The sequence below is a fragment of the Drosophila willistoni genome, chromosome 3R (assembly GCF_018902025.1).
Source record: "Drosophila willistoni isolate 14030-0811.24 chromosome 3R, UCI_dwil_1.1, whole genome shotgun sequence".
NCBI classification, from domain to species: domain Eukaryota; kingdom Metazoa; phylum Arthropoda; class Insecta; order Diptera; family Drosophilidae; genus Drosophila; species Drosophila willistoni.
The window spans coordinates 23,489,160-23,507,839 of NC_061086.1; the positions used below are offsets into that span (position 1 = coordinate 23,489,160).

Sequence of the window (18,680 nt, forward strand, 5' to 3'; positions counted from 1 at the left end):
AGGAAGATAAAGACATGAAAATATTGCCAATTGTTGCGGAATGAATGTGACATAAGCAAAGTAAAAGTGACGCATTTATTTATGGGGGGCGAATGGGAGGCGTCAGCTGTTGCTTTTGTTATTGGCTTGCACTGGCCATGTCCATTTTTGTCCTCTTGATGAGCTTTTCACTTGGCCAAACCAGGCTTGTGTCTCTTTGACGGTCCAGGCTCATCATTTTAGACGGTCCCCATTCAATGGGAATTCAATGAAATGTTTCTTATTATTAACACAAAGTACTCCGCCGCCTGCTCCAGTTCACTCACCGTTCGCCCACTTAGTTTTCCAACTTTTCACGTACTTTTCGTCTTGTGTTCATTTTCACTTGGACCATTGTTCCCCCTGCTTGCTGTTTCATTCGTCACAACAAAATTGGCTGTGATAATATCTAATCATTACTTATCATTATTGGCTATGGTCATTTTGTGTGTCTCTTGGTCCTCATTCTCTCCCCCTCTCTCTGAGTCCCACGCTTCCTCCTGTCTATGGCTGTGTGGTCTCCTTTTTGTGTGGTTTTCTTGCATTAGCCTAATGGACATTCTTTTGCCCTTATCTGTCCGACTGTCATACGATATTCCCACAGCTCCCACGTCGCTGTGATTACCGAAACAAATTAAATTAGTGAAAATGTCGAAACGAGGTACAAGCCAAGGTAAGACAATCTAATTGCCTTTATACATACATATATAGACACACACACAACTATACATTCCCACATATGTATGTCTGGGTATAGGGATATACTATATATATGCACATGCGTATCTGCCAACGACATATGTTAAATCTATTAAAAATGTTAGCAGGTGTCGAGAGAAAATTGCTCACTCTATTTGGGAGGCCAAATAATTTGGCTTCCCAAAATGCCAATTGACTTAAACAAGTTAATTAGGTTTTATGGCTAGAAAAACATTTTAGTGGTCGCTTAAGGCCATTCAGAAAGCCCAAGTGGGCTTTCCCTTAGGAATTTGTCAAGGTGTCAAATGTTAAGCCTGCTCCTTACACAGTTCACCTTATCAATAAAATAAAAACAAAGAGGATTGTGGTAAGCAATGAAAAAGCTGATTTGACTTTTTCTTAAATTATAAAAAACAAGTTTGCATCATAGATGTAATAAAATTAGAACAAAGATTCTTAATATGTACATTTGTACCTATATATTTTTGATTAGCAACATTGTCCGCATACACAAATCTTGAAAACTACAAGTGCTATTTGACAGATAAGCCTGCTATCAAATTTGGTTAATACTGTTATCAAAAGTATTCTTAGAACATTTCCTCATTGTTTTATTATGATTTTCTACTATCAAACTAAATATATACTCTCTCTTATACAAAATAATGAAATTAACAACGCGTTTTTGTTCGAAATCGAGAAGAATTTGCTTAGCGGCCTTATTAATCGGCAAAGAATTCAAAAATATGGAAATGCATAATTAGAAAAATTACTTTTTTAATTTTGAAATAACTTTTCAAAATGTTTTTGATTTCTCTTGCCCATAAACTGTTTTTATAGCAAAGCTTTTACATGTTTTTAGTAAAGAAAATGTCCTTGTTTATGGCGAAAAGCTTTTGCAAAGCTTCAAGTTCAGTTTCAAAATAGAATATTAAGGACCCGCAATTTTCTAAAATTTATCTACTAGTTGTAGTTTATTTATACAACTATTTATTACTTGCAGTAGTAACTGATTTCTAGTTTGTCTCTCTTCAATTAATATACATAAACTTTTAGTTGCCTACTTTGATTTTTCAATACTCTCTCTTGTGGAACTCAAAGTTTCTGCTTAACCACGACCCAGACCTCTTGCATGCAAAACCAAAGCCAAGGTAAATCGATCAAACTAAAGTTTTAGTTCAACTAGCTGTCAAAATTGTCAACAAAGCAATGGAAAACAAATTAAAGCAGGTCAGCAAACCTAACGGTAACCAAGGATATGAAAAACTATGTAAAGGAATTTAACAGTTGGTAGTACTAGAACAACATTCACAGCACGATGAGTGCCAATAAAATATTTTTGCGTTATTATCCACCAGGTGAGAAATTTCAACTCATAAAAAGGGCTTATAAAAACGATTTCTTGCTATATCTTCAGGTTTGGCAATAAACTATCGCCAGTCCAATGGCTCCGAACGTCTGCGTCACTTTGATCTCTTGGATTTGGATGGAAAGTGAGTATAAAATAGGTATAAATTCGATTCTGCAGACATTTTGATCATCTTTCATCATGGAGTAGAACAAATTTAGATGCTTTGGCCGACAGCATACTTTTCCAATCCTTGAAAGAAGCTGAAACAGACGCCGAGTTGGATTTAAATGGGACAAGTAGTGGTCCTTCGTCGCACATCCCGCCAGTCCATGCCAATGTCAGCAGCTCACAAAACACAGTCAGCGCATTGAAACAGGCCCTGGGAAAGCTGCAATTGAAGCTACGCGAACCCGTCAAGAAAAAGTTCTATCTGCACAAATGCCACAATTCACATATCCTGCCACTTACCAATGTCTGCTTTGATCGCACCGGAGAGCGTTGCTTGACCGGCAGCTATGACCGCACCTGCCATGTGATCAACACCAATTCGGCTGAGGTGGAACATATACTCACCGGCCACGACAATGTGGTTTTCTCTGTTGGCTTTAACGCTCCACGCTGGTAAGTAACCAGAAATACGTTGAGAATTATTTAAAAGGGCTTGCTTTAGCGACAAGATCGTGACAGCATCGTTTGATTGCACGGCCAAAGTTTGGTCCGCCAAGAGCGGACAGTGTCTCTGCACATTGTTTGGCCACACAGCCGAGCTAGTGGCAGCGGAATTTCATCCACTACATGGCCAAAACATTGCCACAGCGGGCATGGACAGCACCGCCAGAGTTTACGATGTGGAAACAGCCCAGGAATTGCAGCAGCTGGCTCATCATGGTGCCGAGGTGATAGCAGCTCGTTACAATCGAGATGGACAATTGCTGCTGACAGGTTCATTCGACCACACAGCGGCCATTTGGGATATGCGAAACAAAAGGTGAGCCAGAGAATTCTAAAAACTACATATATAAAAATCATAAGCCACGTTCTCGTCTCGCAGTCTTTGTCATCAATTGCGGGGCCATAGCGCAGAACTATCCAATTGTGTGTGGAACTTTAGTGGCACACTAATTGCCACCGGATCCTTGGATCATACGGCTCGCATTTGGGATATAAGGCGCTTAGATCAAGAGCTACATCTGGTCTCTAAGCACAGCGACGAAGTGTTAGATGTAAGCTTCGATGCGACTGGTAAGCTGATGGCCACCTGTAGCAGCGACTGCACGGCACGCGTTTGGAATCTAGATCGAACAACCGAGCAGGAGCAGCTGGAGATGCTCTCCCTGATGGCCGGGCACAGTGATGAGGTGTCTAAAGTTTGCTTCAGTCCAAGTGGATCTATGCTGTTAACTGCCTCTGCTGATAATACGGCTCGTTTGTGGCTAACCGAATCGGGACATTGCTCTCAGGTGCTGGCCGGGCACGAGGCGGAGGTTTTTAGCTGTGCATATAGCTATTCGGGTGATGCCATATTGACGGCCTCAAAGGATAATACATGTCGATTCTGGAGATGATATGATTGGTATACCGTCCAACTGAATGAGGAATAAATAGCAAATGGTTGGAGGGTTGTAATTTTCTTTTCGTTTTCTTTTCTTGTTTTTTTTCTTTGTTTTTGTTTTTGTTTTGTTTTGTTTATCAACATTTACTACAAACTCGAGAGCAAGTGGGCTTTTGCTTATGATCTTGCTCTTGGTTTTGGGCTTATAAAATAATAGTTTTTCCATTTTGTTTAATCGTTTCGTTTAATCGGAAATTATTGTAGACTTTTCTTTGTTTGTTTTTGCTTACTCTTTAAGGTTTAGGGGTTTCTCTTTTGTTTTTTTGCTGTTTCATAAAGATAGTTACAGGTTTCACTTTATTTTTGCTTTCTCATGTTTACTAGTTTGGTTTTAGTTTCTTTTCTCTTTTGTTTCTTTTTGTTTTTAACATTTATACTTTACATTATTAAGTTTCGCCTTAGACTCGCGATATCATCATTTCATATACATATATAAAAAAATGAACAAAAAATGATTCTTCTTCAGTAACAAACATTTTACAACTTACAAAAAATCTGCATTGTCTCGAAATCCGTATTAATACATAGTTTGAAATAAAGGTTTTTCTTAAAAAAAAAAAAAGAACGATTCTTGTACACAAAATTTCAGCGATTGGTTCTCGCTTGGTTTTCTTTCATTTCATTTTTCATTTTACGACTAACTGGAGGCTCACAGGAGGCGGGCACAGAAGTAAACGGTTGATAATAATGATTGTTGCTATATATTTGATTTGATGAGTGACGGAAGAAGTGACGGAACGGAACAGGACGACAGTAGACGACGATAGAGCACACAGAAGTTGAAGTTGTTTAAGAGGGGGGATTATGCGGTTCTACATTAGAAAAATGCATGCATTAACACACAAACGCACCGACAAAATGCCAGTGTGTGTGTGGCATTGCATTTACATTTTGGAAGGTGTTCTGTGTGTGTTTGTGTGCTTGGAGCCACGCTCTGAGTTTTCATTTATGTTTCAATACTCTGAGTTAGGCTTAGGTACGCTCATTTCTATAGTTATATATATCATTCTCTTTTATATATTACGTTTACAGTGTAGTGTATATTGTTTCTTTATGTGTGTGTGTGTGTGGGTGTGCGCGTGTTATTGTTGTCGTTGTTGTTGGGTGTTTTAGGACTGGCCATATACCTATATGTATATATATATACTATAGATGTATCGTAATGCTTATTATTATTATCATTAGTAGTAGGTAGGTTTTTCTTTCATATTTATCAAAGTAGAAAACGGTTTGGTGTGTTTTTTTTCTTTCTTGTTTGTGTTGTTGTTTTTTGTGGCATTTAACGTTTTTGTTTTTCATTTTAATTTCTGTTTGTTGTTGGTTGGATTTTGTTTAAAAGTTTGTTTTTCTTTTGCATATTTAATGCGTTGGACTCTGCAAGAATAATAAAGATCACATTTATTAATAAACAGAATGGCAAAAGAACAGAAATGTTTAATAGACAGAACAGAACAGCAAACAGGCAGGCAGGCAGGCAGGCAGAGATAGACAGAGGTTTTGAGGAGCAGATATGATTGATTGTGGTGGAGGGTGGATGGAAGGTGGAACATGCAGGGGACACGGTCACTGTAACGGAAATGGGTTAACATGCAGTTTGGATTGCTATTTGGATTCTACAATTCTTACATTAGTCAAATGAAACGACACTCAAGCAACAAAAATAATGTTCGCCTTACATTTAAAGAATATAATTAAGCTTAAAGGTTTCATTATTTCGGTATTTCTTTTCTTTTTTGCAAGTTTTTCTTGTTTGTTCTCTGGTTTGGTTGATTGGTTGTTGTTCTTTCTTTTTTTTCTTGATTTTTGTTTTTTGATTTTGTTTTGTTTTTGTTTTTTTGGAGGGGAAATGATTATTATATTTAGCATTACATAATTCATATATCATCATATGCATACAGCTAGAAATAAAAGAAAGAGAATAAGTAAAAAAGACAATTTGTAGTTACAATTATTAGTTTGAAAGGGACTAAAAAAAATGAGGTGAAACAATAAATTTATCAGACTGTCAGTGTGTTTGTTTAAATGTATGTATGCATATATGTATGTATCTGTGTTTGTGTGTATGGAGGATGTATTTGGACAAATATTCAATGTGATGGAATAATGTTATCATTGGAAAGGGGAATCAGAAATTCATTTTGGGTAGCAAATATACCTCTTCCCTTGGTCGAATTTACCATAAGCAATCAAGTTGTTATTATTGTAAGCTACAAAATCAAAATCGTACTTAAAGCAATTCTTCAAAAATAATAATAAAAAAAAAGGCAAATAAAACAAAAAATAATAATATTCGAAATTATATAAGAAATGATAACTTGTGCTATATGCAAGCGATAACGAAATTGTGTTAGGCATTAAAAGCGCAAAAGCTCAGCAAATGCAGTCGGCAATAGAAGTTTAAAGATTATAAAATAGATTTCGTACTTCACATGGTCGATCCGGGAACTCTTGCTTAAATGTGCGCTCGATAACATGATATCTGTAAACAAAAAGGATACACGTTTGTTTAATAACTCAAAATAAATGTGATTTAAGTTTCCACTCACTTGGACTGCAATCCGCCGCCTGGTGGAAGACCCTCAATGTCGCTTTTGCTTTGTAGACACTTCAATAACTCCACATAATCGGTCAATTTATTGAGTTCAATCTCATCTGCAATAAATATAGAAAGATACACTATATAGAGAATGCTGCATTAAATGGTAAGGGCTTAGTTTTAGACTTATTGAAATAGTTATACGAGAATTTATATACAGCAAATATAGTTTGTCATATTTAAATAGATATTCAAATACAAGCTACATCAAAATCAAAATGCATAATGTGTGTACAGTATATTATATAAAATTTTAAATTAAAATGCAAAACGTGTTGCCATAGCAAGCTTAATTTTAGCTAGTTTAGTTCTTCATAATGAGAACAGTCGTAAAAAACATCGAGAAGTTTGAGATAAGCATAAATTAGTTATAATGCCGGACGGTTCAAGTATATGTTCATATCAGAGGAGAGCTCCCTTTAGCCCAAAGTGTTTCATTTGATTAGAATTCGCAACTATAAAGGGAAAAATCAATGAAAACTCAGTTTCATTAAACGTTTTTATATAGATTTTACCAGGTTGGACTACTTTTCGGACGTTTTTTAAATAATTGTAACAAAAAATTGATCAAAGGGACAATTTTTTGTATTTATTTTATGTTTTCTTTAAACTTGTCTTGATCATGGATAAAAAGGTTAATAAAAATCGTGGTAATAAACATTCGAAAAGTGCTTTTCCGAATAGATTACAGATTTATATATATATATTGACTTTATAGGCATGCGATTAATGTTAATTTTTCACGTCTAAGTGTGTGTGTGGCTTGGTTTCATTTCTCTTTTTTTATTTTGGGCTTTGGGGGTGGTGGGTGAAAGGTGAACGAACGGTCGGCAAACCAAAAAAAACACAAAGATAAGGAAAAACCAAAAAACAATTAAGAAAAACCTATCCAATGATAGGAAACGATAAAACACAAACCAAACAACTAAACAAAATGGCAAATTGGTAAAAAAACGTATTTGAATTGAAATTTACAAACTACAAAATTTATAGACGTACCTTATGCTCACTCATCTTAAAATTTTTGTATTGCTTTCTGTTTCTTGTTCTCATTCTCATTGACACGCCCATATTCATTGCTTTAAATCTTTTTTTTTTTTTTGCTAAATATATATGTATATATGAACAGCGATTTTGGAAAAACTTGCGGGAATAACGCGCATAGCTAAATATGTGTATGTAGTATATTCATTGACTTTGAAATAATTGATTAGGCATTTGGTTAAGAGCTGGCTCTTAAAGAGAAAAGAATATCAATTATTTAATTCAAAGAAAGAAAAACGAAACAGAAATGAAGAAAAAAAAACCAACGAATAATGAGGTGATCAGTCAGTTGAAATGTTTAAACAAAACTATATTGTACTTTGAGAGATGTTTTGCATGTATGGCAAGCAGCTAAATTAAAAATGGAGAAAACAAACAAAAACTATATATAAGTTTTTCTCTACATGTGTGTGTGTGTGTGTGAATGAACTGAGGATTGACTGTTATCGAGCAAACACAAACACTTTAAAGTTTCATTTTTGATTATACATATATATGTATATATATATATTTTGCTTTTTCGTTTTGTAGACATGGCAAGGAAAATCATTTTGGTAATTAATTACTATAAACATTCGTTTGCATGTATTGTTGTTTGTTTGTGTGTATGTGTGTTTGGATCTGAGGTTGTGTAAAAGAGAACGAGACTATATAGTATGTATGTATATACATACACATATGTATATATGTAAGTATATATAAGGTAATGTTGCTGCTTTACACATTTGGTATGATTGAGATTGCTCTACGTACGTACGTTTTAGGTACAAAATATTTAAATTCATTCTAAACGATCCAAGATTTTATTTCATGTGTCATTTCGTTTTGATTATTAACTTCATTTGATTTAATTTGTTCTTGTTACAGACAGTTTGTAAAACATTTGCTGCTGACAACAAGCATAACAATTGGTGAGCATAAGGTTTACAATTTTATATTTTTGTTAATCCTATACGTTGGTATGTATATACACTGTATATATATATTTATACATATATATACTTTAAGGCCTAACATTCAAAATTATCCTAGGCTAAGTAATTTGTCTGGACAATATATGGCAAAGTATTTATGTGTGTGTATATTTGTAAATCATTTACAAATTTCATTTGGATTAAAGTATTCTGTCCTAGAAATTCACTTTGGTGTTATGAATACTGTGGGCTCTTCTGGCTTCTCCTATAATAGTAGTAGTAGTAGTAGTAGTAATAGTAATTGCTGTATATACATTATTAATTAATACTTGAGCTGTCATCTAACTCTCGTTTGACTCATCAATTTTTTTTGTTTGCCTCACTCTGCATATTTGCATTTTTTGTTTTTGTTTCTTTTTGTCTCTAGCTACGAAAAATATATATATACATATATGTATTCGTATTTACTAATGTATTGCATTTTGGATGACAAATACTATGCCTAATAACATCAATTCCAAGTTTTTCTTATTCAATTTTCCTGCATTATTTGTTCTTTGCTTTTCTTTCTTTTGGTTTTTGATTGATTTGCAATTATTGTTTATGTTCTAAAAATTATAGTTAGGCATGGCGGCGTTTGCGGATTGGGGATTTGAGGGGGGCTAGGGTAGGGGTGTGGGTTACATTTAACTACTTGATAATTGTTAATACTAAATGGCTAAATGGACTGCTGGGGTAACGATTTTGGCAGTTGGCAGTATAGCGCACCACACGCATAGATAATACTGTAACTAGCAAATTCACTCTCTGATACTAACATTCACTCACACACATTCACGCACTCACAATCGCACACAGATATGACTAACTAATACGCTATTAGTTTATTTTACTATGAATTAGTGATAGGATATATGTTGGTATATACATTAACATGTACATATATTGGTAAATTATACACGAGTTGGCGTTGGCATTGGCAAATGGCAATGGTTGTTGTTTTTGTTATCTACTTGGAAGGAACTAGATTCGGTGTAGCAAATTAATTTGCGTTTCAATGTGAAGGAACTAATCTAAAAATTCAACAATTTGGTATCTTTTGGTATTTCGTTTAACGAAGGATATATGTCGTATGTGTATATAAATTTCGAATTGGCCCAGTTCATCATCTTCGGCTGAACTTGTATAAGACAGGAGAGGGAAGAGACAGAAAGTATAGAGGGACGACACAGACACTACTACACGCCATAAATCGAAACAGTTTTACGATTAGTTATAAGCAAAGTAGACGACTTAGACAACCTCTTGCAATCTTTTCGATTTGTTTCTCCAACCGATGTTCAGCCTCTATCGCCTCTTCGGTTGGCTTAGGTGCTCCAGGAAAGGCAATTATAATGATGCTCATATTATCACGGCTGCCCTGTTAGTGAGAGAGTGAGATCATATAGAGAGGTGAACATAATTAGAACGCTGTTTGGGTGTAATCTCAAATTGACTTACCTTGTGCAAACAAGTGTCCACAACCTGATTGGCTATATTCACCAAATCGCTTGTCACCCGCAGACGCGAATGAATAAAGCTGCACACATCCTCATTGCTCATCACATCCCAGATGCCATCGCATGCGAGCACCAAGAACTCATCGGTATCCTGACGGCTTTGGCAAAAGATTTCCGGCTCCGGCGAGACCAGCTGCTCACATTGGCCCTTTTCCTTCACATTCTTGAAGTCATAATCACCCAGGGCACGCGACACGGCCAAAGTGCCATTCACCCGCTTGATCATTACACTGCCGCCAGCATTGTGAATCCGTTCCTTTTCCTCTGGCAAAATCGGCTTGTGGTCTTGGGTGGCAAACACCGGCACTCCTTGGCGACAAAGCACAGCTCGAGAGTCTCCACAATTGGCTATATACACCTGCGTGGAGCTCACGAAGGCGCAAACAGCTGTGGTGCCGCCGCATTTCTCCGCCTCCTGTGAAAACTCGGGCAGATCACGCATCACCTGATCGATGCTCAGGAAGCCAGTGCGAATGCCCTTCACATGGTCACCGCTCTTAAACTCCTCGGTGCTTACAATGCTATCCAATAGATGGTTGGCGCAATGCTCGGATACTTTACAGCCGGCGTGGCCATCGAACACGGCAAAGAAGCTCCAATCATCCAGAGCATTGCCTAGGCCGGCTCGGGCATAATAGGCGTCCTCCATATCACAGCGCCAGCCCTGCATTGAGCTGACGCCAAAGAGCAGTTTATTCCCCTCACCCTGATCATTGTGTTTAGCAGTGTTCGGCTTATCCAGGAATCCGCCCATTTCTACTGAACATCCTTTTGTGTATGCTGAGCGGGTGGAAGTTTCTTCTCCTTGTGGGTGTGTGTGTATGCAGCTAAAATGATTGGAACAAAGCGAACCAAACAAAAAAAGTAAAATGATGAGTGGGATTATATTGTAAAGACGGGCAGAGGCAAAGAAAATCAATAAGCCTGAACTTGAACTCTCTGCCTTCTTGCCGACTTGGAATGCCAATAGGGACACGAGTTGTCCAGGTGAAGCCCACACACTAAAGCCGCCTACACAGGCCACTGTTCCCGTTATGACACCGAACGAACAGTAATACCCCTTGTGTTGAATAAATGTGATTGTATTTTAACTAACTTTTACCTCAACATCTACTTTGATTTACAAAAATGATATATATGTACATATGTATATGGAAATCCGAATAATACATTTCTCTGTAAGTAATGAAAAATTTACCGGAATTTCAATTAATCTCACTTTGATTTAATCTCTTTACGAGGGTAAAATGAAGATAGCAGAAACTTGGTCAAAGCGAGGGGTAAAAAATGTAAAATCCCGTTATTATACAATATCTTAATACAGTAAATGGCGGATTGTGGCGATAAGATTAACGGAACTGTTCTGTCCTTTATTAAATATGTATGTAGGAAGGATCCTTAGCGTATTTCGCAACTTGTTATCACTTGAAAATCACATATTGGCCAAGTTTCACTGTCTACCCACTTGTGTATTTGTTATTCTTTTTATTTCTATTTCGTTTCCTCTTTGCACATCGATTTATCAAGGACGCGCGCATTGTCCTTCTTCCTCTTTTGCTAAATTTAGCTGAATATACCGTTCCGTTTCGTTTCTATTATGTTCTTCGCCCCGAACAAGCCTCAAATCGCCCACGCCCACACCGCCTTTGTATTTGGGTTCATGCCGCGTGGGCGTTACAAGAGCAAGCGCGCCTGTTTGTCCTTTATTCTTACACAATTTCGCAATCGCAATTGCAACAAAATATTAAATAAATAAATTTCATATAATACCGTAGCCTTTGCCTCTCTTTCTCCTGCTTTTGCTTCTTTTTTCCTCTTCGTTGTCGTTCTTCTTCTGTTGTTGTTCTGTGTATGCGTATTTGAGTATGTCACTGTGTGTGTGTGGGTGCGCGAATGCGTGCTTGTATGAGTATCCGTATTTGCGAATTGTATAAATATTAACAAATCACTTAATCACGCATATGAAAGAATGACTATGATTCGGAAAATAAAACTTTCAAAAGCGCACTCCGCAACACAAATTTTTTCCTATTATTTTTACTAACAAAAACACGCTCTTTATATTCAAGAAGAAGACCGCTTACCACGAAAACAAAAACAACAATCGAGTATACGGGGGAGACTCGCAAACAGTGCTGCCAACATTTTGTTGCATCAAAACGCTTAATCAGCCTTTGAAAAAAGCTAGAAATAGCTAGAAATATTTCTTCGTAGCCAAAAAAAAAGAAGCTTTTCCTTATATGTAAAATGAAGTTCAAAGTTGTATTAGCCTTACCTATTTCTTTGCTTCGTTTTGACAATATTCATTTGACTAATGTCAGTATTTGCAATAACATTTGCCCGCATCAGCTGCATTTAAAGTCAGCCAATTTTTAAATGCAGGGTCTTTACCACGCGTTTTTTGATTGTAAATTTTTCGCATTTTCAACTTTTGCTCGCGGTTTCAAAATTGGGAAACATTTAGTAAACTTCACAGAAAACGATAAGACTGAATATTCGTTTCGCTTATCGATGTTTTTTTGCCATTCAAATGAAAAAATACTATTCGTATGAAAATGTGGCATCAAAGATTATAAAAATACACGAAGTTACTAAATGTTTAAAAATATAAAGTTAAGTTTGTTTTTCTTGAAAAATAGCTATAATTTCCGCTAGCCGCTATTTCACAATTTATCCCGATCTTGTTGCAACCCACTAGATCTAGTGGAAAAATAGCAAAATTGGCAGCACTGGCCAGATGGCGAATATATCGAAAATGTTATCGATGCAACTTGCGCGCCAATTCGCCCCGCCAACGGCCGATTCGCTCTGCCATACTGAATATTCGCCCAGACAGCACGAAAATACTACAAAAAATACTATCGATAGTCAAATGCGGTAAAAAGTGCTAAGGTCTGAGTAAAAAGTGAGTCGGAAGTCCTAAGGCTCAGCCGAAGTGCTCACTTTGGCAGGGCGGGCACATTCAAAAGAAAAAAAATTTACTCTGGATAAATAAACTTGCATAATGAATGAAATATACAACCGGAATGAAATCTTAAAAGGTGCGAAAAATGCAAATTAAGCATCTCAACCAATCGAAAACTATATCAATAAAATCCGTTTAATAAAAAAAACATGAAGAATTTCTTAAAGTTTGTGTTAGCATTTTGTCCATCTCGGAATTTGGATAAGCTTACACAGTTTAAATTCATCCTAAAAAATCCTGTATAATTCTTGTAAAATAAGTTTTACAAGCCCCAACACTTTTAAAACCAAGAATAGTTTTTCTAAAATTCATCAGTTTTTGAACGAATTGCGGTATTATATAAACTCTATGAATTCTAATTCAATACAAAGTTTGTACTAGTTGCAAAGGGTATCTAAAAATTCAAACATCCGATCTTATCTGCACTATTCCGTCACTATTGAAAAATATGTACTATGTATATCAAACCATTTGGCCCTGCACTTGGCCTAATCGGAACAGATCGTTAGTGTTCGCAATAGTAAGCTTTACCCAACGACAGTTTTGCACACGCCAAGTTCATTGCCCGATACGATATGCTAGAAAACTAATCGTAAAAGCTCAAGCGAAAATTCGTCGTTTCTAACAACATTAGAAGTTTGCATTCAAATGGCCTTGATCGACGAGTAGCAGTGCATTGACCCATACAAATAGCAGTATTCTTTACTCGAAAGTGGTAGTGGCTGATGTCGTTAGCTCAATTATTCGATGATAAATAAATGACTTTTGGTTTTGAAAGTCAATTGTGAAATCAAAATGTATTTTAGTTTGTGCAACTTATTAATTATAGTTTCCGGTCAAAATAGTCGTTACGTAAAAAGGATAAATCCCTCGACAGTGGTAAGGTTTTAATATCGGGACTTCATGGGGACTTCCCCCATCGTGTAGTCATAGTTGGCGCTCTTATGCAACAATTTAGCTGCAGATAACTATTATTGGAGCTTTTTCTTGGTTACACAAATGTGTAGAATAAAAGCCAAAACACTACTTGCAGTTGGGTCAGTTCAATTATTGAATCGCAGTCGTTGTTTCAGCTATGAGCGAAAGTAGTGAGTTACCCTCCGTTGTTACAGCTGTCCTATTGGCACTTTATCAGCGTCATGATCAGCCACTGGCTATTAAAGCAATATCGGGAGTGGGTGAGAATTCGTACGGCCAAGTGGTGCGCGTTAGTTGGCCAACGTTAAAGGATGCCCAACCGATTGTAGTGAAGATTGCCCCACAAAATGTAGCTAGGCGGGCACATATGCATGTCGTTGACTACTATAAGCGAGAGGTTTTCATGTACCAAAGTGTATTTCCGGCCTATATCGAGATTCTAAAAGATCAGAATTGCTTTGGATTGGTGCCTAAATTGATAGCACATGGACTAGAGGCCCCTAAGGAGTTTCTAGTTTTTGAGGATCTTACTTCAAGGGATTATGTGCCGAATGCACGAAGTTCTCTGCCCACTTATGAAGTGGTAACCTGTACGCTTAAGGCTCTGGCTGATTTGCATTCAAAGTCCTTTGCACTACAGAACATACAACCCGATAAGTTTGCCGAACTAGTGGCCCAGTTGAAGGATAATCTATTTACCCCAGACATGGAGACAGTTACCATTGAGTTTGGCAAAGTTCAACTGCGACGCACGCGCCAATTGCTTCAGGGAGAGATTCCTGACCACAAAACAAAGCTTATGATGGAAGTCCTTGATCACTGCGAGAAGAGATTTAAGGAACTCGCTCTACACTGTGTGGCTGGGAATAAACAGAAACCTTACTCTGTCATTTGCCACGGTGATTTTTGGAACAATAATATTCTGTATAAGCACGAGGTAAGTGTTTCCCTTACAAACTTAAGTTGGAACTATTTCATAATTACTATGCTCCACAGCGAAAAAGCGGTTTACCAATTGATGCCATCCTCATTGATTTCCAAATGTCGCGTTATGCCCCACCAATTCTCGATCTTGTTTATTACCTTTTCACTTGCACCGAGAAACCATTACGAGATGCACACTTCCAAGGTTTTCTGGATACCTATTACAATGCTCTAGACCAAAACTTGGCTAGCTTGAATCTACAAATAGATGAAATCTATCCTCGCCAAATTTTTAAACAACAACTACATGGCTTTGGTGTATATGGACTAATAATGGCTGCCTTTGCCATGCCCTTTTTCATATCCAAAGCCAATGAAATTGTCGATATAGACGAAGTGTCTGAGGCCATACAGGATTTGAACACTTCATCAAACGATGCACCCAAGTGTCGAGAGTTGGTTGAGGAGTTTGATATGCTTAATGAACGTACTTTGCCCATATTCAAGCGCCGTATGACCGATGTGGTAGAGGATTTAATCAAATACGACATGATCGAAGCAATAATCACTAAGCAATAGTATAAATAAATATATATGTTTATATGTTATGGCATTCCAAGTCTCAGCAAATGTTTTACTATAGATGTTGATGCTCAAAGTGGGAAAATGTTTTATGTAAAAAGACTAATGTCCGCCAATGAATTACCTACAATCTTAGGCTGGAGGAATGTGGAATCGTATATACCTATAATGTAGTCATCCGATCTCGAAGTAATTTGGCGCAGTCATTTAGCTTCATTAAGCTGATAATTATTAAATTTTAGGGCAATGGCGTCGAAAGTAACAAAGTTATTAATAAGTTTCACAGTTTTTGGGATATGAAAATCACTTCAAAGTCTTTAATTTTGCTAGTAAAACTTAAGACAATTGAAATAAACTTCTTTGTCTATAATGAAATGATTTAGGGGAGTGATCGACTATTGAGAAAGCCTTGAAAACCCGTTAAAATTGTTAATTAAGATTACATTTTGTATAAAGCATGTCAATAATTTATTAATTTTCAGTTTTCTCGTGAATTAGGCATCCACAAGATTCTGTTGTGAAACGCCAATTGGGGCAACGGCTTCGCGTACGGATTGAGGCCTTGGAGTCTCCTTTTTTCGGTGGCTAAGCAAATACGTCTCCAGCTTAACCAAAGGAACTTCAATACATAAATACATTACTACGGATACAATCAGAGTGACGCCAAAGTGCGACCAAAAGTTTAGAATCTGTAAGAGAAAGACCATTATGATCCATTGCGTTCGATTATCTATATATATAACTTACTGCATCGTAGTTGGAGAAATGAACGCTTGTCTTTATGCGAGCCGTATGTACAGTTTCCACTATCAGATGCCAGATGTAAAGACAGTAGGAGATCCGAGAAAGAGGTTCCCAGAAGGACCAACTAAGCAGAGAATTAATGATCCCGGCTTGGCCAGTGTGACAAGTCCATATAAGCCAGCACAGGGCTAGGGACCAGGCAATTCGGCTAAAGCACAAATAAAAGGCTCCAGCCAAGGGTGTGATAATCTCTGATCCCTCTTGTGTATAGGGATACATGGCAAAGATGACTGTGGCCAGAAGAGCGAAAGAGATCAGCCAGAGAAGGAGAGTAAACCATCTGGGAAGACGCCGGCGATTGCGATTGCAGTGTAGAAAATAGCCAAAAAGGAGACCGATGAACCAAGGATTAGCCCGGGCATTCGTTGTATAGTAAATGAGACGCATCTCAGGACTGTCTTCTCCAAGATTTCTACAAGATAGAGGACATTAAGTAAAGATATGTGACTGATCCAAGCTACTTACCCATCGCGATTGAAAACCTGCAGATCATTCAACATCACAATACTAAAGACACAACCCATGAGCAATACAATGAGCACAACGATGGCAACGACCGTTTTCTTGCCCCATTTATAGAGGGAAATTAGAAAAATTGGAGAAAGGATATACAATTGCATATCCACAGCCAAATACCAAGAGTGTCCCAGGCACTACAAATAGAAAAAGAGTTCTATTTGGTTCTCATTAAATAACCTATTAACTTACCATTCTTCCAGCTGCCGCATAGTTCTGAACATAGAGAAGAGTGGCCCACCACGTCTCGCTGCAGAGTTGAGATTGACTGGTGAACTGTTGCCAAAGTGGCCCACTGTCCAGGCGCACAAACAGAGTCATAAAGAAGAGCACAGCCACGGCTAAAACGGGCGTAAGTCGAACAATACGGTGGAGATACATCAAAGGGATATTAAGGCTACCGGAATTGCTGAACAAAAGAAACGTAAAATCAAAATGAGAAACAGGAAAGTTTTAGGGACTTACCGCTCCAAGTGTCTCAAAGTGGACATTACCAAAAGCATTCCACTGAGGAGAAAGAATGTATCTACCGAAATGGTACCGCTCTGCAATATCATGGAGAAGGGCGTTTCAGCCCAGGCAGAAACTTCAAGAGCATTTACACTGGGCGACAAAAGTAGGTACATGTAGCCATGACCGTAGATTATCCAAATTATGGTAAGACAACGAATACCATTTAAACAGGGAATAACGTGCGGAGAACTTGTTGTCGATGTCCTAACCAGTTGAGGGACATTCTGACGCAATGAAAAGCACATCAGAGGCTTGCTAGAGACTTTACCGACGGTTAATTGACTAACAATCAAATACTATTAAATTAAACTATATTTACCTTTGGCATAATCTAAAACGGTAGCCAGGAGAACTAATCCACCCAAAATGGCGAATAGACAACTGCAAGATGAGTGCATTGGATTAGGCCAAGTAAAACAAGAGTTAAAAGACTCTCACTTACACTGCAAACCAATCGAGTCCGGTCATGGGATCATTTTGGGCCAAGGCACAGTTGCCTTCCTGTACCAGAGTTCCGTCCGTCACAGAATTGTCGGCGAAAAGAGCATTCAGATAGTTGGTTAACCAGCGATTAAGCTGTTCCGCACTGCACGTGGATGGCATACAAGTGCCAATACTTAGGGTTAGACCAACTATTGAATTGGCCTGTAAGCTTTCGAACTGAATATTGGCCAGACAGTATTTACTGCTGCCATTTTCGAGACTGAGACAAGAATCGTAGTTTCCCATATCCATGAAATGGCCATAAAGCAATCCCTGTGGAAATTTTCCCCACGAATCCAGAACTACTAGAAAATTTTAGCTGAACGGCTCAATTTAAACTCAATCAGTTAACTCACCTCTAAGGGAGTATAGATTTTTGGACTCCACTGCCTGTAGAAGATCGCGTACTTGCGTCACACACATGGCTTCCATGTCATCCGTATCTAAATGATCGTCGATAAGGGCCTGCTGTAGCACCTGATAGCCCAAATTGCTCTGCTGCATCCAGGTGAGCAATTCACCTGCGGAATAGGAACCAGCTCCCAATCCGGCAAATTGCAAAAGCAAACAACAGAGCGTTAGACAACACAATTTTCCCAAAGCCATGGCCAAGTGTGACATTTGTTCCGATGCTGTTGATATTTATACTAATACGAGGGCCTCTTAACTGATATCGCCCGCCATTTCGTAATTTCTAATCGGAATTATTCGCCACTGCATTGACTTGTTGTGCAGCGAATTCCGTTAGCCATATTCTCACAAGCTCTTCACGAGCTTTTATCTTGATCGTACTCCCAAACAGTCATCCAAATTTTCTATTCGAGAGAGTGAGAGAATTGGAATCGGGTTCATTCACCCACCGCAGAAGATAAAACTAACATTCTGATGAATCGAATCTACATTTTTCCCCTCACTAGGGCTAAACGATCGCCTAACATTGTAACACCAAATTTGAGGTTTTGCTTATTTCACAACTGGAGCAATAACCGATAAGGTAAACGCGTACCAGTTGGCCCGACCCGAAGATTATTTTCAAGCCAAATCACGCCCCATTAATTTGTCAATCGAATTGGCTACTGAAGTGGTTCCATTTTAATCTAAACTTTTTTAGTTTTGTCGTATTTTCATTGGAGACATATAGGTATAAGGTGATGTTTGTGCAAATATATTTTACTGTAGTCG

General features: G+C 37.7%; 4 protein-coding genes across 6 annotated transcripts; 2 read left to right on the forward strand and 2 right to left on the reverse strand.

The window, feature by feature from the left end:
- Positions 1–1,783: 1,783 nt before the first annotated feature.
- Positions 1,784–3,694, forward strand: LOC6647184 (dynein assembly factor with WDR repeat domains 1). The gene is given in 5 exon segments (XM_023178917.2): positions 1,784–2,075; positions 2,135–2,210; positions 2,276–2,720; positions 2,722–3,056; positions 3,120–3,694. Coding segments are annotated over 5 exon segments (1,410 nt in total). The 5' UTR covers positions 1,784–2,035; the 3' UTR covers positions 3,634–3,694.
- Positions 3,695–5,027: 1,333 nt separating this feature from the next.
- On the reverse strand, positions 5,028–11,888 carry LOC6647183 (protein phosphatase 1B). 3 transcript variants are annotated; one of them, XR_006955397.1, is made up of 6 exons: positions 9,735–10,620; positions 9,537–9,654; positions 6,227–6,332; positions 6,105–6,159; positions 5,307–5,578; positions 5,056–5,246 (listed from the first exon to the last, which is right to left on the reverse strand). XR_006955397.1 is itself a non-coding variant. In XM_023178606.2 (5 exons), the coding sequence occupies exons 1-5, from the start codon at positions 10,545–10,547 to the stop codon at positions 5,040–5,042; spliced, it is 1,107 nt and encodes a 368-aa protein (XP_023034374.1). In that variant the 5' UTR covers positions 10,548–10,620; the 3' UTR covers positions 5,028–5,039. The 3 variants fall into 3 exon arrangements, 2 of the variants coding, with proteins under 2 accessions (XP_023034374.1, XP_023034373.1); XM_023178606.2 differs by lacking the exons at positions 5,056–5,246; positions 5,307–5,578 and adding an exon at positions 5,028–5,054; XM_023178605.2 differs by lacking the exons at positions 5,056–5,246; positions 5,307–5,578 and adding an exon at positions 11,564–11,888 and having other exon boundaries at positions 5,730–6,159.
- A 1,945-nt stretch (positions 11,889–13,833) lies between these two features.
- LOC6647182 lies at positions 13,834–15,198 on the forward strand. The gene is made up of 2 exons (XM_002070124.2): positions 13,834–14,613; positions 14,673–15,198. The coding sequence occupies exons 1-2, from the start codon at positions 13,834–13,836 to the stop codon at positions 15,177–15,179; spliced, it is 1,287 nt and encodes a 428-aa protein (XP_002070160.1). The 3' UTR covers positions 15,180–15,198.
- A 478-nt stretch (positions 15,199–15,676) lies between these two features.
- On the reverse strand, positions 15,677–18,035 carry LOC6647181 (nose resistant to fluoxetine protein 6). Its single transcript, XM_023178916.2, has 8 exons — positions 17,855–18,035; positions 17,458–17,800; positions 17,335–17,396; positions 16,968–17,277; positions 16,695–16,911; positions 16,452–16,639; positions 15,930–16,398; positions 15,677–15,871 (listed from the first exon to the last, which is right to left on the reverse strand). Exons 1-8 carry the CDS (start codon positions 18,000–18,002, stop codon positions 15,677–15,679), a joined length of 1,932 nt encoding a protein of 643 aa, XP_023034684.2. The 5' UTR covers positions 18,003–18,035.
- Between the last annotated feature and the right edge of the window lie 645 nt (positions 18,036–18,680).

Coding starts and splice junctions, on each gene's coding strand:
- LOC6647183 (XM_023178605.2), bottom strand. CDS start 10,547: ATGGGCGGATTCCTGGATAAGCCGAACACTGCTAAACACAATGATCAG. Junction 9,655..9,734: donor TGGACACTTGTTTGCACAAG/GTAAGTCAATTT, acceptor TCTCACTAACAG/GGCAGCCGTGATAATATGAG. Junction 6,333..9,536: donor AATCGAAAAGATTGCAAGAG/GTTGTCTAAGTC, acceptor TATTTATTGCAG/ATGAGATTGAACTCAATAAA.
- LOC6647182 (XM_002070124.2), top strand. CDS start 13,834: ATGAGCGAAAGTAGTGAGTTACCCTCCGTTGTTACAGCTGTCCTATTG. Junction 14,614..14,672: donor ATATTCTGTATAAGCACGAG/GTAAGTGTTTCC, acceptor TATGCTCCACAG/CGAAAAAGCGGTTTACCAAT.
- LOC6647181 (XM_023178916.2), bottom strand. CDS start 18,002: ATGCAGCAGAGCAATTTGGGCTATCAGGTGCTACAGCAGGCCCTTATC. Junction 17,278..17,334: donor CGTTTTAGATTATGCCAAAG/GTAAATATAGTT, acceptor CCGTCGGTAAAG/TCTCTAGCAAGCCTCTGATG. Junction 16,912..16,967: donor ACTTTGAGACACTTGGAGCG/GTAAGTCCCTAA, acceptor TCTTTTGTTCAG/CAATTCCGGTAGCCTTAATA.